Source organism: Dipodomys ordii, unplaced genomic scaffold, assembly GCF_000151885.1.
Source record: "Dipodomys ordii isolate 6190 unplaced genomic scaffold, Dord_2.0 Scaffold4, whole genome shotgun sequence".
Lineage (NCBI taxonomy): Eukaryota > Metazoa > Chordata > Mammalia > Rodentia > Heteromyidae > Dipodomys > Dipodomys ordii.
Window position 1 is genome coordinate 14686869 of NW_012267220.1, and position 14549 is coordinate 14701417.

General features: G+C 36.3%; 1 protein-coding gene across 1 annotated transcript in view; it reads left to right on the forward strand.

Moving 5' to 3' along the window:
- Positions 1-14549, forward strand: part of Trappc11 (trafficking protein particle complex 11) — a 38922-nt gene that overhangs the window by 721 nt on the left and 23652 nt on the right. The window contains exons 2-10 of the mRNA XM_013023879.1: positions 2411-2635; positions 5312-5481; positions 6102-6172; positions 7556-7670; positions 8064-8163; positions 8733-8806; positions 11048-11144; positions 13271-13404; positions 13985-14132. Coding sequence (XP_012879333.1) covers positions 2432-2635; positions 5312-5481; positions 6102-6172; positions 7556-7670; positions 8064-8163; positions 8733-8806; positions 11048-11144; positions 13271-13404; positions 13985-14132 — 1113 coding nt within the window. The 5' untranslated portion in view covers positions 2411-2431. The remainder of the gene's footprint in view (positions 1-2410; positions 2636-5311; positions 5482-6101; positions 6173-7555; positions 7671-8063; positions 8164-8732; positions 8807-11047; positions 11145-13270; positions 13405-13984; positions 14133-14549) is intronic.

A 14549-nucleotide genomic window follows, 5' to 3' on the forward strand; every position in this document is an offset into this window, starting at 1 on the left:
CTCAAGGCTGCCTGCTTTTTCTTGCTTCCGTGTCCTGGTTTGGTGACGTTGCTCCTTTAACATCCCAGAAAGTAACATTTCCCCCTTCCCCTTCCTCTGGCTATCACTGAGATCCATGCAGTCTGCATCTACCCCTCTTCTCACAGAAGAAAACATGACGGTTTCACGTGCCCAAGCTTTACAGGTAGCATAAGGCGGCAACTTCTGGTACAGTTTTCATACAGTGGTTTTGGAACCGATTTACCATAACTTTGATCTGTTAGGGAGTCAGTTGTCACATGTTAATGGCTTGGAATAGGCTAGTCTGAATTTGACACATGCTGTGAGTATAAAGCACCTGTTTTTTGTTTGTTTGTTGTTTTTGCTGAAGGCTTTAGTTCAAAAATGGTAAAAGATTTTATTAGTAATTACATTTATGCTACTTTTGGGTCTATTGGGTTAAATAAAATATCACTACAGTGATTTCCACATGGTTCTTGTTTTACTTTTCAATGTGAAATACTTTTAATGAATTTTGTGGCTCTTAAACTATTCCTATTAGGACACTACTGGTGTAAAGATTTATGTCGTTTCTAGCTCTCAGTTTTTCAATTCTGTTTTCAAAGGTCACAGGTATTTCTTTTGACAGTCTTTGATTCTAAGGGAAATAAGCTTGTAGAGTCTAGTGTAGACTCTCACAGTAGACAGAGATATCAATATCACATTTTGACCTGTTTTTAATGTTCACTCCCAAATACTTTTTGTTTTCAGTTGGAATTCTCTAGAACTAGTTTATTTCTATCTTTACCCCCATAGCTTAATTATGTCCTAAAAATATCTATTTGAGAAATTCTGCTAACTTACATTTCAGACATTTTATCATTTCTGGCAGGCCTTTCAAGTCATTTTTCAATACTTATTGCTCCTTCAGTACTTAAGCTTGAGCTGCATAATCATCCATCCTCAATTAACCTGTCTGTGAGAAGTATTCTATGTTTTAGAGCTGAAGTGGTGGCATAAGTACACCTCATTTTTCACAAAGATTATATTTGAACCATACGTAATATATTGTTGAAGATTCATCTCATTAAAAGCAGCTCACAAATTTTATTGGAAATGAGGAACTTTGTTCAGATAAGCTCATATTTATATAATTGCTTTTCTAAAGTCAGTGCACACTTGAGTTTACTATAAGCTCATCTAAAGAACACAATACATTTTCCTAGAGATTTTTATTCATTAGTTTTTCTCTTAGTTTTTCCCTGTAAATGGTACATTTAATGTTTGTAAAAATTGAGAAGATACCAGTTACTTAGATAATAAGCATATATTACTAATAGCCTAGGAACTTGTGAAATTGGATGTTAGCAGTTACAGAGAAATTGAAGTTTTGGTTTTTATATCTGTAAGTTAAATTTGTTTTTATTCATTGTTGAAATGAATTTCAAGTAGCTGTATTTGCTTTTTGTTTTGTTTTGTTTTTAGAAACAGCATCTTTCATGTACCCCAGGCCACCTTGAGCTCAATATGTAGCCTAGATTGGCCTCAAACTCATGACCTTTCTGTCCATACCTGGCTAATTTGATGATTTTCCTACTTTCTTGGTCTGTTAATCCCAAAGGTTGGTATACATTTCTTTTTACTGTGAAAATACTTTATGATTTCAGCACAACACATGATATCAAAGGCAGAACAGTGAACAGTTGATTGGTCTAAAAGTAGACTACAACTAAAGTTTTTTGTTTGTTTTGGTATTAGTCCTGGGGCTTGAATTCACTGCCTGGGTGCTAATCCTGTGCTTCTTTTTGCTCAAGACTGGCACTCTTCCACTTGTGCCACAGCTCTACTTCTGGCTTTTTTGGTAGTTTACTGGGGATAAGAGTCTCGTGGACTTTTCTGCCCCGGCTGGCTTTGAACCATGATCCTCAGATCTCAGTCTCCTGAGTAGCTAGAATTATAGGAGTGAGTCTCTGGTGCCCAGCCACATTATTTTATTTTTCAGAAAATTTCATGTTAATAATTTTAATAGGGGAGCTGGGAAGGTGGCTCAGTGGTAGAGCGCTTGCCTTGCATGCATGAGGCCCTGGGTTTGATTCCTCAACACCACATAAGCAAAAAAGAAAAAAAGCCGGAAGTGGCACTGTGGCTCAAGTAGTAGAGTGCTAGCCTTGAGCTGAAGAGCTGAGGGACAGTGCCCAGACCTAGAGTTCAGGCCCCACGACCAGACCTTCCTCCGCCCCCCCCCCCAAATTTTTTTTAATAGGTCCTACTCAGCAATTAAAGTTTTTCTTCTGTTTTTTTTGTATTTGGTTGACAGTTTTCAGACATTCAAAGCTTTTTCCTTTGTGTAGTGTTTTAAAAAATGAGATTCATATATTAGATTTAGACGTTAGTTTTTTGAAAACTGAGTGTGTTAACATTTGTATTTCAGATTTTTTATGACATCTTAAACATGAGCGCCACACAATGGGATTTCCCTGTGGAATTATGTTGTCGGCCTATGGCTTTTGTCACACTTACGGGCCTAGATGTGGTATACAATGCTGTCCATCGAGCTGTCTGGGATGCTTTTTGTGCCAATCGGAGAGCTGATCGGGTACCAATTTCTTTCAAGGTGCTCCCAGGTGACCATGAATATCCCAAATGTAGACCAAAGGTAATGACAATACAGTTGCATACATTTTTTCCTTTGGTGTGTGTGTCTATCTGTTTTGTTCCCATTGTTTGTGTTAGAAAATCCCTGAATTTATCAAGATAGGCATTTTTATTTACTATGTAATAATATGTTTAATACTCAGATTTTTTTGATAATCCCTTTAAAAAGTTTTTTCTCCTTTTTTAAAATTCTTCCCCTATTTGTAGGGGGGGAAACACCCACATGTCTCCACAATTTTAACAAAGTCACATTCTCTACTCATTGTTACCAGTATTATAGAATCATTGGTCTTTGCAGATTGGTTCAATTTCACACATTTTTTTGGGGTGTTTGTTTCTGCAAGTGTAATTAGAACCAGGCAACCAGCTGGTGATACAGATTGAACCAAGATACTTCTCTATCTTTGAGAGATACACATAACTAAAACAGTTTACTCAATGTGGAATGAAGAAAGCAAACTTCAGAACTGACTTTTAAGGCGAATAACATGACATACTAATTTGCCTTATTAGAATAATTATAGGGCTGGGAAGGTGGCTCAATGGTAGAGCGCTTGCCTTGTATGCATGAGGTCCTGGGTTCGATTCCTCAGCATCACATATGCAGAAAAAGCTGGAAGTGGTGCTGTGGCCAAAGTGGTAGAGTGCTCGCCTTGAGCTGAAGAGCTGAGGGACAGCACCCAGGCTCAGAGTTCAGGCCCCAGGACCAACAACAACAAACAATTTATAAAGCTGATAATGTAAATTTATATAAATTATATATAATACTTAAACTACATACAATTACATATATATTTTTATATAATACTTACCTCACTGTATCTGTGTTTTTGCCCTAGAACAGTATTTATATGAAACAATGTCATCAGGGTTTTATCTGAAAACAGAAATCTCAGCCCCACTGGTCCTATGTAGTTTTACCCAGTATGGGCTAAGTACAACTAACCCTTTTTCCTCTTTCTTTAATTCTGCAATTGTTTGCTTTTCATTTCTTCCTCCCAATTCTTCCTTGAGTTCCCAGCTTTCTTTATCTTGGACTTCCTTACTGTCCTTGATTTTCCTTACTTGAATTAAACAGTAGTTCATTGTGAGTTGAAGTAGTCTGAGTCACTGTGGGTAGAAGTAATTTGAAATTTCAGATGAATTCTTCAGGGCCAGCATGCACATCATCTATGATATTTACTTTTACTCTGGCCCTTATTGCTACCATTCAAAGTGACTGCTGTTTTGTCTTCATATTTAAGAATTGTGTCTCACTTTTTATTTTATGGGTAAGGTAAGATAATGTTATAGAAACCCTAGTGGACTGAAGGTTAGTGTTTGTGGTACCACACTAAGAAGATGCTCTATTGCAGAGCCATGCCTCCAGCCCTTTGATTGGTGATTTTGAGACAAGGTCTTGATTTTTTTTTTTCAACCTGGACTACAGTACTCTTATTTATGTGGTCTTCACATTTGTGCTTCCTTCCATAGCTGGGATGACAGGTGTGTGCCTCTATGCCCAATTTTTTTCTGTTGAGCTGGTGCTGGAGGATCTTTTTGTCCAGATTGCCTTGGAACTGTGTTCCTCCAGTCTCAGCTGTGCACATAGGTGGCATGACAGGAGTGAGCCACTGGCACCCAGCTTAGACAGTATTTGCAACAACAAAAGCTGGATTGGTAAGAATAGAAATAGAATTACCTAGAAAAGGGCTAGATTCTTTACAATGTGTTTGAGATCTTGGCGTCATTAGGAACTCTGTCTTTGATCATTCTTCCTCAGTGTATTTATTTTTATTTATTTATTTTTGGGTCCGGACATGGGGCCTGAACTCTATGCCTGAGTGCTGTCCCTCAGCTCTTCAGCTCAAGGCTAGCTCTCCACAACTTGAGCCACAGCGCCACTTCCGGCTTTTTTCTTTTTGCTTATGTGGTGCTGAGGAATCAAACCCAGGTCCTCATGCCTGCAAGGCAAGCGCTCTACCACTGAGCTACCTTCCCAGCCCTCTTCCTCAGTTTAAAAATAGGAGATTCTACCTCAGGAATTGTTATCTCTTACCTAATTTTTTTTTTTTTTTGGTCGGGGGCTTGAACTCTGGGCCTGAGCGCTGTCCCTCAGCTCTTCAGCTCAAGGCTAGCGCTCTACCACTTGAGCCATAGTGTCACTTCCCGTTTTCTGAGTGGTTTACTGGAGATAAGAGTCTCATGGACTTTTCCTGCCCAGGTTGGCTTTGAACCATGATTCCCCAGATCTCAGCCTCCTGAGTAGTTAGGATTACAGGCATGAGCCACCAGCGCCCAGCCTTTTTACCTAATTTCTGTAGGTCTGAATGTCCACATTTTAAAAAATGAGCAGTATGGCTGGGCGCCAGTGGCTCACATCTCTAATCCTAGCTACTCAGTAGGCTGAGGTCTGGGGATCACGGTTCAAAGCCAGCCTGGACAGGAAAAGTCCATGAGATGCTTATTTCCAGTAAACCACCAGAAAACAAGAAGAGACACTGTGGCTGAAGTGGTAGAGCGCTAGCCTTGAGCTGAAGAGCTGAGGGATAGCGCCCAGGCCTAGAGTTCAAGCCCCACAACCAACAACAACAACAAAAAAGAGCAGTATGTATATTGAATGCATATAATGTGCCTGGCACTCGGGTGGTTTCTGCTGCTCTTGTCACATAAGTCTTTCATTTCCTCCTGTTTGCAGAGGACATCGTATGAATGGTACATTCCTAAAGGGATCTTAAAGACTGGCTGGATGAATAAGCATCTGAATCTGGTGCCAGCCCTAGTGGTTGTCTTCTATGAATTGGATTGGGATGAGCCTCAATGGAAAGAAAAGCAGTCTGAATGTGCAACCAGGGTGGAAATTGTCAGGTAGGACCTGCTTATATCAGGTTGGCCCAGGTAGTTTGCTTATCATGTCTTTACTAACATTTATTAGGCTGAGGACTGTTTAGACTGCAGTGGATACTTTGGGGATTGTTGAACTCCACTGAAACTTGCTCAGTTCCCAATAACCAGTCTAAGTATTAACTAAATATGATACCATGGTATATGAAGAAATCTGGAATATAAAATGGTTTGAATTTGCAAGTAGTTGTTTTATTACCTTTGATCTTTTTTGGAAATAGTACTTTACTATTTGGTCACATTTTTCCTGTTCCCTACCCCTATTATCAAGGTAATTCTTTTGGATGATTAATATCTCAAAGTTCTAAGTTTTACACTAAAGTATATATTAAACTTGCACTCTTAAGCAGAGTTTTATAAGGATGGAAGCTTGATAATGAGATTATACTTTGAAAATTGAAATTATGGAACTTATAATATGAAGTTCATAATAGGAAGTTATACGTTCTTTCTGTTCAGAAAAAGATTTACTGTGATAATGATCATTTTAGTTGAATTTATCTTCGATTGAGTTATCCAGCTTGTATTTTGAATATACTTAGTTCTAACAATTACTTAATTCTATTGCTATGTTTTCTTTGCAGGCAGAGTTTACAAGGAAGGAACACAAAGGTCGCAGTGGTTCTGATTCAGAAGAAGACCCCTCTGCCACCAGGTATCCAATGTTAATTGCTTTAAACTTCCAGCTCTTCATATTATGAGGTAGTTAGTTTTTAATGTTTAAACATTTTACATAGTTTTAAGACAAATGTTGTGTTAACCTTTAAAAAGCACCAATCACTGGGTGCTGTTGGCTTGTGCCTATCATCCTAGCTTACTCAGGAGACTGAGATCTCAGCATCGTGGTTTGAAGCAGCCAAACAGAAAAAGTCCATGAGACTCTTAGCTCCAATTAACCACTAAAAACATAAAGGCGGAAAAAGAGGAAGAGGAGGAGGAGGAGGGGGAAAAGGAGGAGAGGAAAAAGAGGAGGAGGAAACAAAGAAAAAGGGGAAAAAAGCACCAATTGTACATGGATAAATGTTTGTAGTAAAATTAAAATAGTAGAGACCACAAATCTTAACTCCTACTCCTAGTTCCACTTAGCTCCTCATATAGGCACATATCAATTAACAGAATAGTTTTATAGAAAAAAATGTTACTTACCTGAGATCTAATGTTTTAATCCTTTACATAGTGATAAATGCTATAGGATTTGTCATTTCCTCCAGGAAAATGTTTTCATTTTAAATAGCATGCCAATTATCTCTCTCTCTCTCTCTCTTGCCTTTTTGGAAGGGGGTTGATATTGGGATTTGAACTCTGGGCCTCATGCTTGCTAGACTTCCCTGCCCATGCTGGCTTCAAACTGTGATCCTCAGTTAATCAGCCTCCTAGTAGCTAAGATGACTGGTTTGAGCCACTGGCACTCAGCTCTTTTTTGTTTTAAATAGTTATGTGATGTGGCATTGCATGGTCTATTCTGGCTCAGAAAATTCTATAATGCTTTCTTAATGGGTATTTACTATGTAATTTCTGACTCCAAGCTCTCAAGGGGCCCAGAATTCCTTTTAACATGAAAATTTGTTCTTTCTAATTCCAACTTTATTATAGTTTAAAAATATAATTGTACTGTTATTAAGGTATTACACAGAGGTTACAATCCCCTAAGTCAGATAATGAGTGCAGTTCTTCTTGGATAATGTCACCCCTTCCTTTGCTCTCCTTTAGGTTCCCCCTCCTGCTGTTCACAAGTTGCATACTATATATTTTTAATGGTGTATATTGAATCCATAACTGCATCTGTTCACCCTTCCTTCTTCCATTTCTGTGCCCTGTTTTTGCTTACCTAAAAAGACAAAGTAAAAAATAAAGCACAAACAACAGCAATAACAAGAATAAAATCATGTTTCCATTCCCTGTAATTTGTTTCTTTTTTTTTCTTGTAATTTGTTTCGATAAATAGTATTTTAAACATTCAGAGAGTTATGCCTTTGAACTATATTAGTGTGGAAAATACATGTGTATTTTACTTCTTTGTGTTTCTGGGACTTAACAGGAGAAGATGTGATTGCTTCAGAAAGGGCAGCAGCTCTGTGCAATGTGTGTGAACTCTCAGGAAAGTCCTTGTTCGTATTGCCCCACACTGACCACCTTGTGGGATATATTATAAGGTAAGCAGAGGTTCTCTATAACATCCTTACATTGTTCCTTAGGAATAAAAAAAGACACATTCATAAAGAAAGAATTCAAATGGTACATGGGATAAAGAATAACATGAAACTGGTAAACTCCTATTGTCTGAGGCCACTATGCTCAGTAATTTCTTAAGTTTACTTGTGGAAATCCTTTGTTTAGAGAGGTTTGCTAACATTCTTAGAAGGGAAAATTAGAAGACTTTCAAACTTAATGAGTTAAGCATTTTTCTTTGTGTCTAGAAATCCAGGTTACACTTTGGTTCATTTTTGGATCATTTTTATGTTAAGCATTATGTAAACCAGATATCATCTCTTCAGAATTTCACTTTCAGGTCTTTATAACATCTTTAAAATATGATTTTTTGACAGGTTAGAGAATGCCTTTTACGAACATGCACAGACTTATTACTACACAGAGATCAGAAGAGTGAAATCTCATAAGGAATTTCTCAATAAAACAACACACCAGGTACATTTTCTAAAATAAGAGTATATTATCTATTATTGATTATGTTTAAGGTGATTACTGTATGCTTTTAATACTTGGAAATTTTAAATGATGTCTATTTCAAAGTTTTTTGAAAACTTAAAACTGATGCCAATGGCTCATTTTTATGAGTCTTTCAGTCTTTAACTCAGGAGGCTGAAATCTAAGGATTGCAGTTTGAAGTCAGCCTGGGCACAAGAGTCCATGAAATTCTTACCTCCAGTTCACCACCAAAAAGCCAGAAATGGGGTTGTGGTTCAACTGGTAGAACTTTGAGCAACAATGCTTAGAGATAGCACCTAGGCCTTGAGTTCAAGCCTCAGCACTGGCACAGACACCAAAAAGAGCTTGTTTTTGATTTTTTTTTAACTCTTTGCCCTTAAAAAGTTTTTAAGTTAAAAAATGTTTTTAAAGTTTTATAGTCATTAACTATATATATACTTGTTTGTTGAAATGATGTTGAATTTAAATTTTGAATATTCTTTCTACTTTGAGCATTATAGTATATAATCTATATCTATAATATGATTCTTTTCAATCCTTTTTTTCAGCTTTTATTTGTTAGACATCAGTTCAAAATAGCTTTCTTCAGTGAGTTGAAACAAGATACACAAAATGCTCTTAAGTAAGTTTATGTTTTCAATCTAAATTTTTCTTTGTTAGTGATAGTATATTAATAGCAATTTCTAATTCTTAGATAATCTTTAATTAATATTAAAATATTTGTTGATTAAATTCTAATATTTAATATTTGGTTTGTCTAGAGTGAATGAGATATAGTATTTTTGGATTTAGGAAAAATTCCAATTTACCAGGCACTAGTAGTTCATACCTGTACCTAGCTACTCAGGCCTAGTTACTCAGAAGGCTGACGTCAAAGGATTATGCTTTGAAGCCAGCTCAAGCATGAAAGTTCGTGAGACTCTTATTTTCAATTAGCCAGAAGTGGAGCTATGACTTAAATGATAGACCTGTAGCCTTGAGAAAAAAAGCTCAGGGACAACACCTAGACCCTGAATTCAACACCAGCACCAAAATAAATAAATAAAATTTCATTTTATTATTAGAAGTAAGGTTTTTTTTGTTGTTGTTGTTTTGTTTTTTGTCATGGGGCTTGAACTCTGGGCCTGAACACTGTACCTCAGCCCTCAAGGCTAGTACTCTACCACTTGAGCCACTGCACCACTTCTGGTTTTCTGAGTGGTTTATTGGAGAGAAGAGTCTCACGGACTATCCTGCCCAGGCTAGCTTTGAACTGCAATCGTCAGATCTCAGCCTCATGAGTAGCTAGGATTACTGGTGTGAGCCACTGGCACCAGGCTTCGAAGTAAATTTTATAAAGCTTTTTAATTAGATATTATGATCTAAGGAAAAATGCTGTTAGTATTTTCCCAAACTTTCTATTTTGTATTTGTATATTCAGTGAAGTTCCAAAGTATAGTAAACATCTAAATCACACTATGGATTTTTGTTGGAGAGATAGTTCTGGAGATTCAACTTGGAAGTTGTTAAAGCAAGTACTAGACGCCTTTGGCCTTCTTGCTTAATTTGTTTTTCAGATAGAGTCTTCATTTTTAGGCAGGTCAGCCTAAACCTGATCCTCCTTGTAATTGGAATGATAGGTACAGTCTTCCCAATTATTTTATTTATAATGCCTGCCTATAACCTCATTTTGCATCTGAAGACTGCTTAGAGTCTTGAAGATTGTTTGCAAATGTGTTGGCAGTGGTTAAGCACTTTATTCCTTTGTTTTTACTAATCACGGTTTTAAAAAACACAATTTCTAGCCAGGCATCGGTGGCTCACGCCTGTAATCCTAGCTACTCAGGAGGCTGAGATCTGAGGTTTGAGGTTCAAAGCCAGCCCAGGCAGGAAAGTCTGTGAAACTCTTATCTCCAGTAAACCAGCAGAAAACCTGGTAAACCAGCAGAAAACCTGAAGTGGCGCTGTGGCTCAAGTGTTGAGCTGAGCTGAAGAGCTGAGGAACAGCACTCAGGCCCAGAGTTCAATCCCCATGACCAACAAAAATAAACAACATTCCCCTGCCCCTCACAATCTCTGTGTAATTTTACCTCAGTTATTTAAAGAATGTCAGCAGTATATACAGAGATTAAAAACCAGCTATTCATCTTATAATTAGCTTGACAAAACATAAAGAAAAATACTAACTGGCTTTAATGTAGTTCATTATTAAGAGAGAAGTTAAACCTCTTCAACTTCGGGTCTGTAGAAAAGTAACTTCAGAAAAAAATATATACTGAGAATGGTTGACAGTGCACCTCTTCCTATGGTTTGGAAATTTTTTCATTACTGTCTAAATTTGGGCAGCCCCATCCTATACCCCAAGACCTTTCCTCTCACCTCCAGTCTCGCCTATCCTTGCAGCTTTAAGGATACTACCCTTCTCTCCAGCCTCCCTTTGAAATCAGTAGTAGTTCCTTAGCCTATGCAGGTACTTTGAAAGCTGTTGACCTGTGCTTTCTTGATAACATCTTTGGGAATACTATGTCTCTTTGAGAAACTCATATAGTACTGTGAAATAGTTTTTAAAAGAACACTCATTTTCCAACAAAATTCTGTCCAGTTTACTTTTATTATTAAACTCATTTTCTATTGGTTATTGACAGATGTTAATGACAGAACAATGATATTAGGTGGTTTTGGTCTTTGGGAAAAATCATTGATCACTTCTACATATATTAGTAGTTAATCATATTTCATGACAGTGGCAATTGTTGAATATACTGTTATTGATCTGTTGAGTTCTAAGAAATAGTGGGTAAATAGTTTCATTTACAATTTGTTCTTGTGAAAATCTTGAAATTTATTCTTATCGTCATTAACCACTTCCTCATCTTTTTGTTAGGAATTATAGGACTGCCTATAATCTTGTACATGAATTGCGAGCACATGAAACTAATATAATGGAAATTAAGACTATGGCAGGATTTATAAACTACAAGGTAATAGTTTTGCTTTCAAATAAAGAGGATTTGTCTTAATATTGTTAACTTTTTTAAATGGAAAAATTAAAATTTCTTCCTCTGCAAATTGTATTTGATTAATTACATTTTCCCTTTTTTTAAATTTTTAATTTTTATTTATTTTTTTGCCAGTCCTGGGACTTGAACTAAGGGCCTGGGTACTGTTCCTTAGCTTCTTTTGCTCAAGGCTTCATTCTACCACTTGAACCACAGCACCACTTCCAGCTTTTTCTGTTTATGGGGTTCTAAGGAATTGAACCCAGGGCTTCATGCATGTTAGGCAAGTACTCTATCACTAAGCCACATCCCAGCCAATTTTTCCATTTTATATATCTTTTTACAGGGCCCTGATTCTTAGCAGGCTAATAGCAATGATTGGGCCTAGTTATTGGGAGCTAAGAGATTTTTTCTTACAGTGTTTTTTGTTTTTTTTTTTTAAGGAGCAGGAAGGGCTGGGAATGTGGCTTAGTAGTAGAGTGCTTGCTTAGCATTCATGAAGCCCTGGGTTTGATTCCTCAGTACCACATAAACGGAAAAAGCTGAAGTGGTGCTGTGGCTCAAGAGGTAGAGTGCCAGCCTTGAACAAAAGAAGCTCAGGGACAGTGCCCAGGCCCTTGGTTCAAGCCCCAGGACTGGCAAAAAAAAAATAAATAGGAGTAGGAAGTAGTGAGAAGAAAGATATCTATATTTAAAATGTTTTAAGATACATAGTATAAGAACTCTGTAAGCCTTTCCATGTTTTAATATCAGAACTGTAGAAATGGTGCATCTATTTTGTTGTTGTTATTTGTTTGAGACTGTGTCTCATTATGCTCCCCAGGCTGGTCCTGAACTTGTGGGCTTAAGCCATCATCCTCTTTTTTCCTGCCTCAGCCTTCAGAGTAGATTGGACTATCACCATTCCTGGCTCTATTCACTTAGAGGAAAATTCCATAACTATTGCTTGAGTGTTTTAAGATTGTATGCTTTAGAAATAGATTCCTCACCTTCACCTGTCAGGCCAATGAGGGCTGTTTTTACTTAGCTTTTTCTACATTCATCTTTTAAAGTGTGTAGTTTTGGGTTGGTGGTGTGTAGGTGAATTCTTTAATTCAATGTGAGTATAAATGTAAACTAGTATAACTTCTATAGGGACTATTTTTGCAATGACTATTAGATTTAAAATGAATGTTCCCGTTGATCTAGCAGTTCTATTTCAGGAAGTTTGACATATGCTAATGTTCGCAAATCACATCTATAGATATTTCATCCTCTGATCATTAAAGATTAGAAACAAGCCAACATTAATTGATTAGTTATATAAATTATAACTAGTAGAACTTTGTATAACTAGTAAGGTTGTTGTGATTCTGTAGGTAACTGTTTAGTATTGATATCTAAGACATCGGTGAATAAAGTAAGGCACAACTCAGCATGTATTTGGTCTGATGCTATTTGTACACTAGCTTATGTGTATAAATACACACACACATTTACACCCTTGTCTGTGTTAGAATGTATCTGCTATATACCAGAAGTTGTTTGCCTCTGGACATGGAAAAAGGATGGCTGGGGACAGGGATTCTGTTGTATCCCAAAAATAAAATTGAAAATTATATTAAGCATATGGAAGTAAATTCAGGTTTTCTTTTGTTATTCTGTTTATCCCCAACACATATAAGTTGCATTGTTTTGAAATAACATCCCAAACAAAAAGTTTTTGAAAATTTCTGTAATCCTTGTGTGATACGGAAGTATTTATAATTTGTTTGTATTGCAGAAAGTCTTTATACCGAAGGACAATATTTTCTTTCTTATTTACCCACTGGAAATATTTTATCCTGTATTTTCTTCATTGGATATAACTTTTTGCAATCTGTACTTTGAAAAGCTTTTCTAAGGTATAGTAAATTCAGTGTCAGTTGAACTATTTAATTTCATTTCTCAAAGGTAGATGAAATCTTCTTTTAGTAAGCCCATTCTGATCAGTAAAATTAATTCTACTGCAAAGAACATCAGAGAAGTAAATCGAATTGTAAGCTTTTTTAAAGTTACTAAAGCACATTTTTAAGTTAATATGCCTTCTGACTTTTATCTCCCTTGTGGGCTTGGTTTTCCATTTGCAGATCTGTAGGCTATGTTTTCAACACAATACCCCACTGGATGCAATTGCTCAGTTTCGAAAACACATCGACTTGTGTAAGAAAAAGATTGGAAGTGCAGAGTTGTCTTTTGAGCATGCTGCATGGATGTCTAAGCAGTATGTTTTTAAATTGTGTTTTTTTGTATATTTTAAAAAATAAGGTAGGGATTTAAAAGGAGTTAGCATGAACTTTGGTCCTATTTTCACTAAGTAGGTTTTTAATGATACAGCATAAATGGATTTTCAGGAAAAATCATATTAATTAGTTTCTTAATGCAAATCAGTTAATATATAGTACTATATATTTCATTTACCATATATTTGTTGAGTCTCCACTCACTGTTCCTCATTGAGCAAAACAAAATTCCTGCTGGCAGGAGCTAACAGCTGAGACTGTTGTTTAAAAATTGCTAAAGCAAATCTGAATGTATTTGACAGCAACATGTTGAGATCTAATTTGATTGTAGTTAGGTTTGTTAACACAGAAGAGATGGCTTAAATACAAAATTTAACCTTATAATTAATGTGTATTTTATTATTTATGAAGAAATATAACACATACTATTAACCAGTAGTGTTATTTTAATACAGTGTGTTGAACTTGTGGTTTTTAGGAGAATGATAGCTAGTTAGAAGGAACTTGATTCTTTGTTGTTTTTTTTAATTTCCTATGCCTTAAAATGTTTTCCTTTTTAAGATTTCAGGCCTTTGGAGATTTATTTGATGAAGCTATTAAGTTAGGGTTAACAGCTATTCAAACTCAGAATCCTGGTTTCTATTATCAGCAGGCAGCATATTACGCTCAGGAGCGGAAACAGCATGCAAAAACCCTCTGTAACCATGAGGTGAGGTCCAAGTCTTGTCTATTTAGTGTTTAGGAAATGTATTAATCTTTTCTTGAGAGAAGCTACACTGACTGGAATGGATTAATTTTTTTCAAGTCTTTGAATATAGTTTATCTTTTATAAACTTAGGAATTATGAGTGCTTTCAATTTTAACTGAAGTAATACATTTTTACCTGAATTGAAGTTTTGTTTATATGATTTATAACTACTATTTTAATGTATTATATTTTTAAACTTTGTATTGTAATTAAAACAATATTGTAGAAGAGATTAACACTAAATTTTGTGAAGGATATGTGAAACTGGGCATTGACATAACATTGACTGGTATGAAAAAAATAATACTGAGGCTGGGAAGGTGGCTCAGTGGTAGAGCGCTTGCCTTGTATGCTCGAGGCCCTGGGTTCGATTCCTCA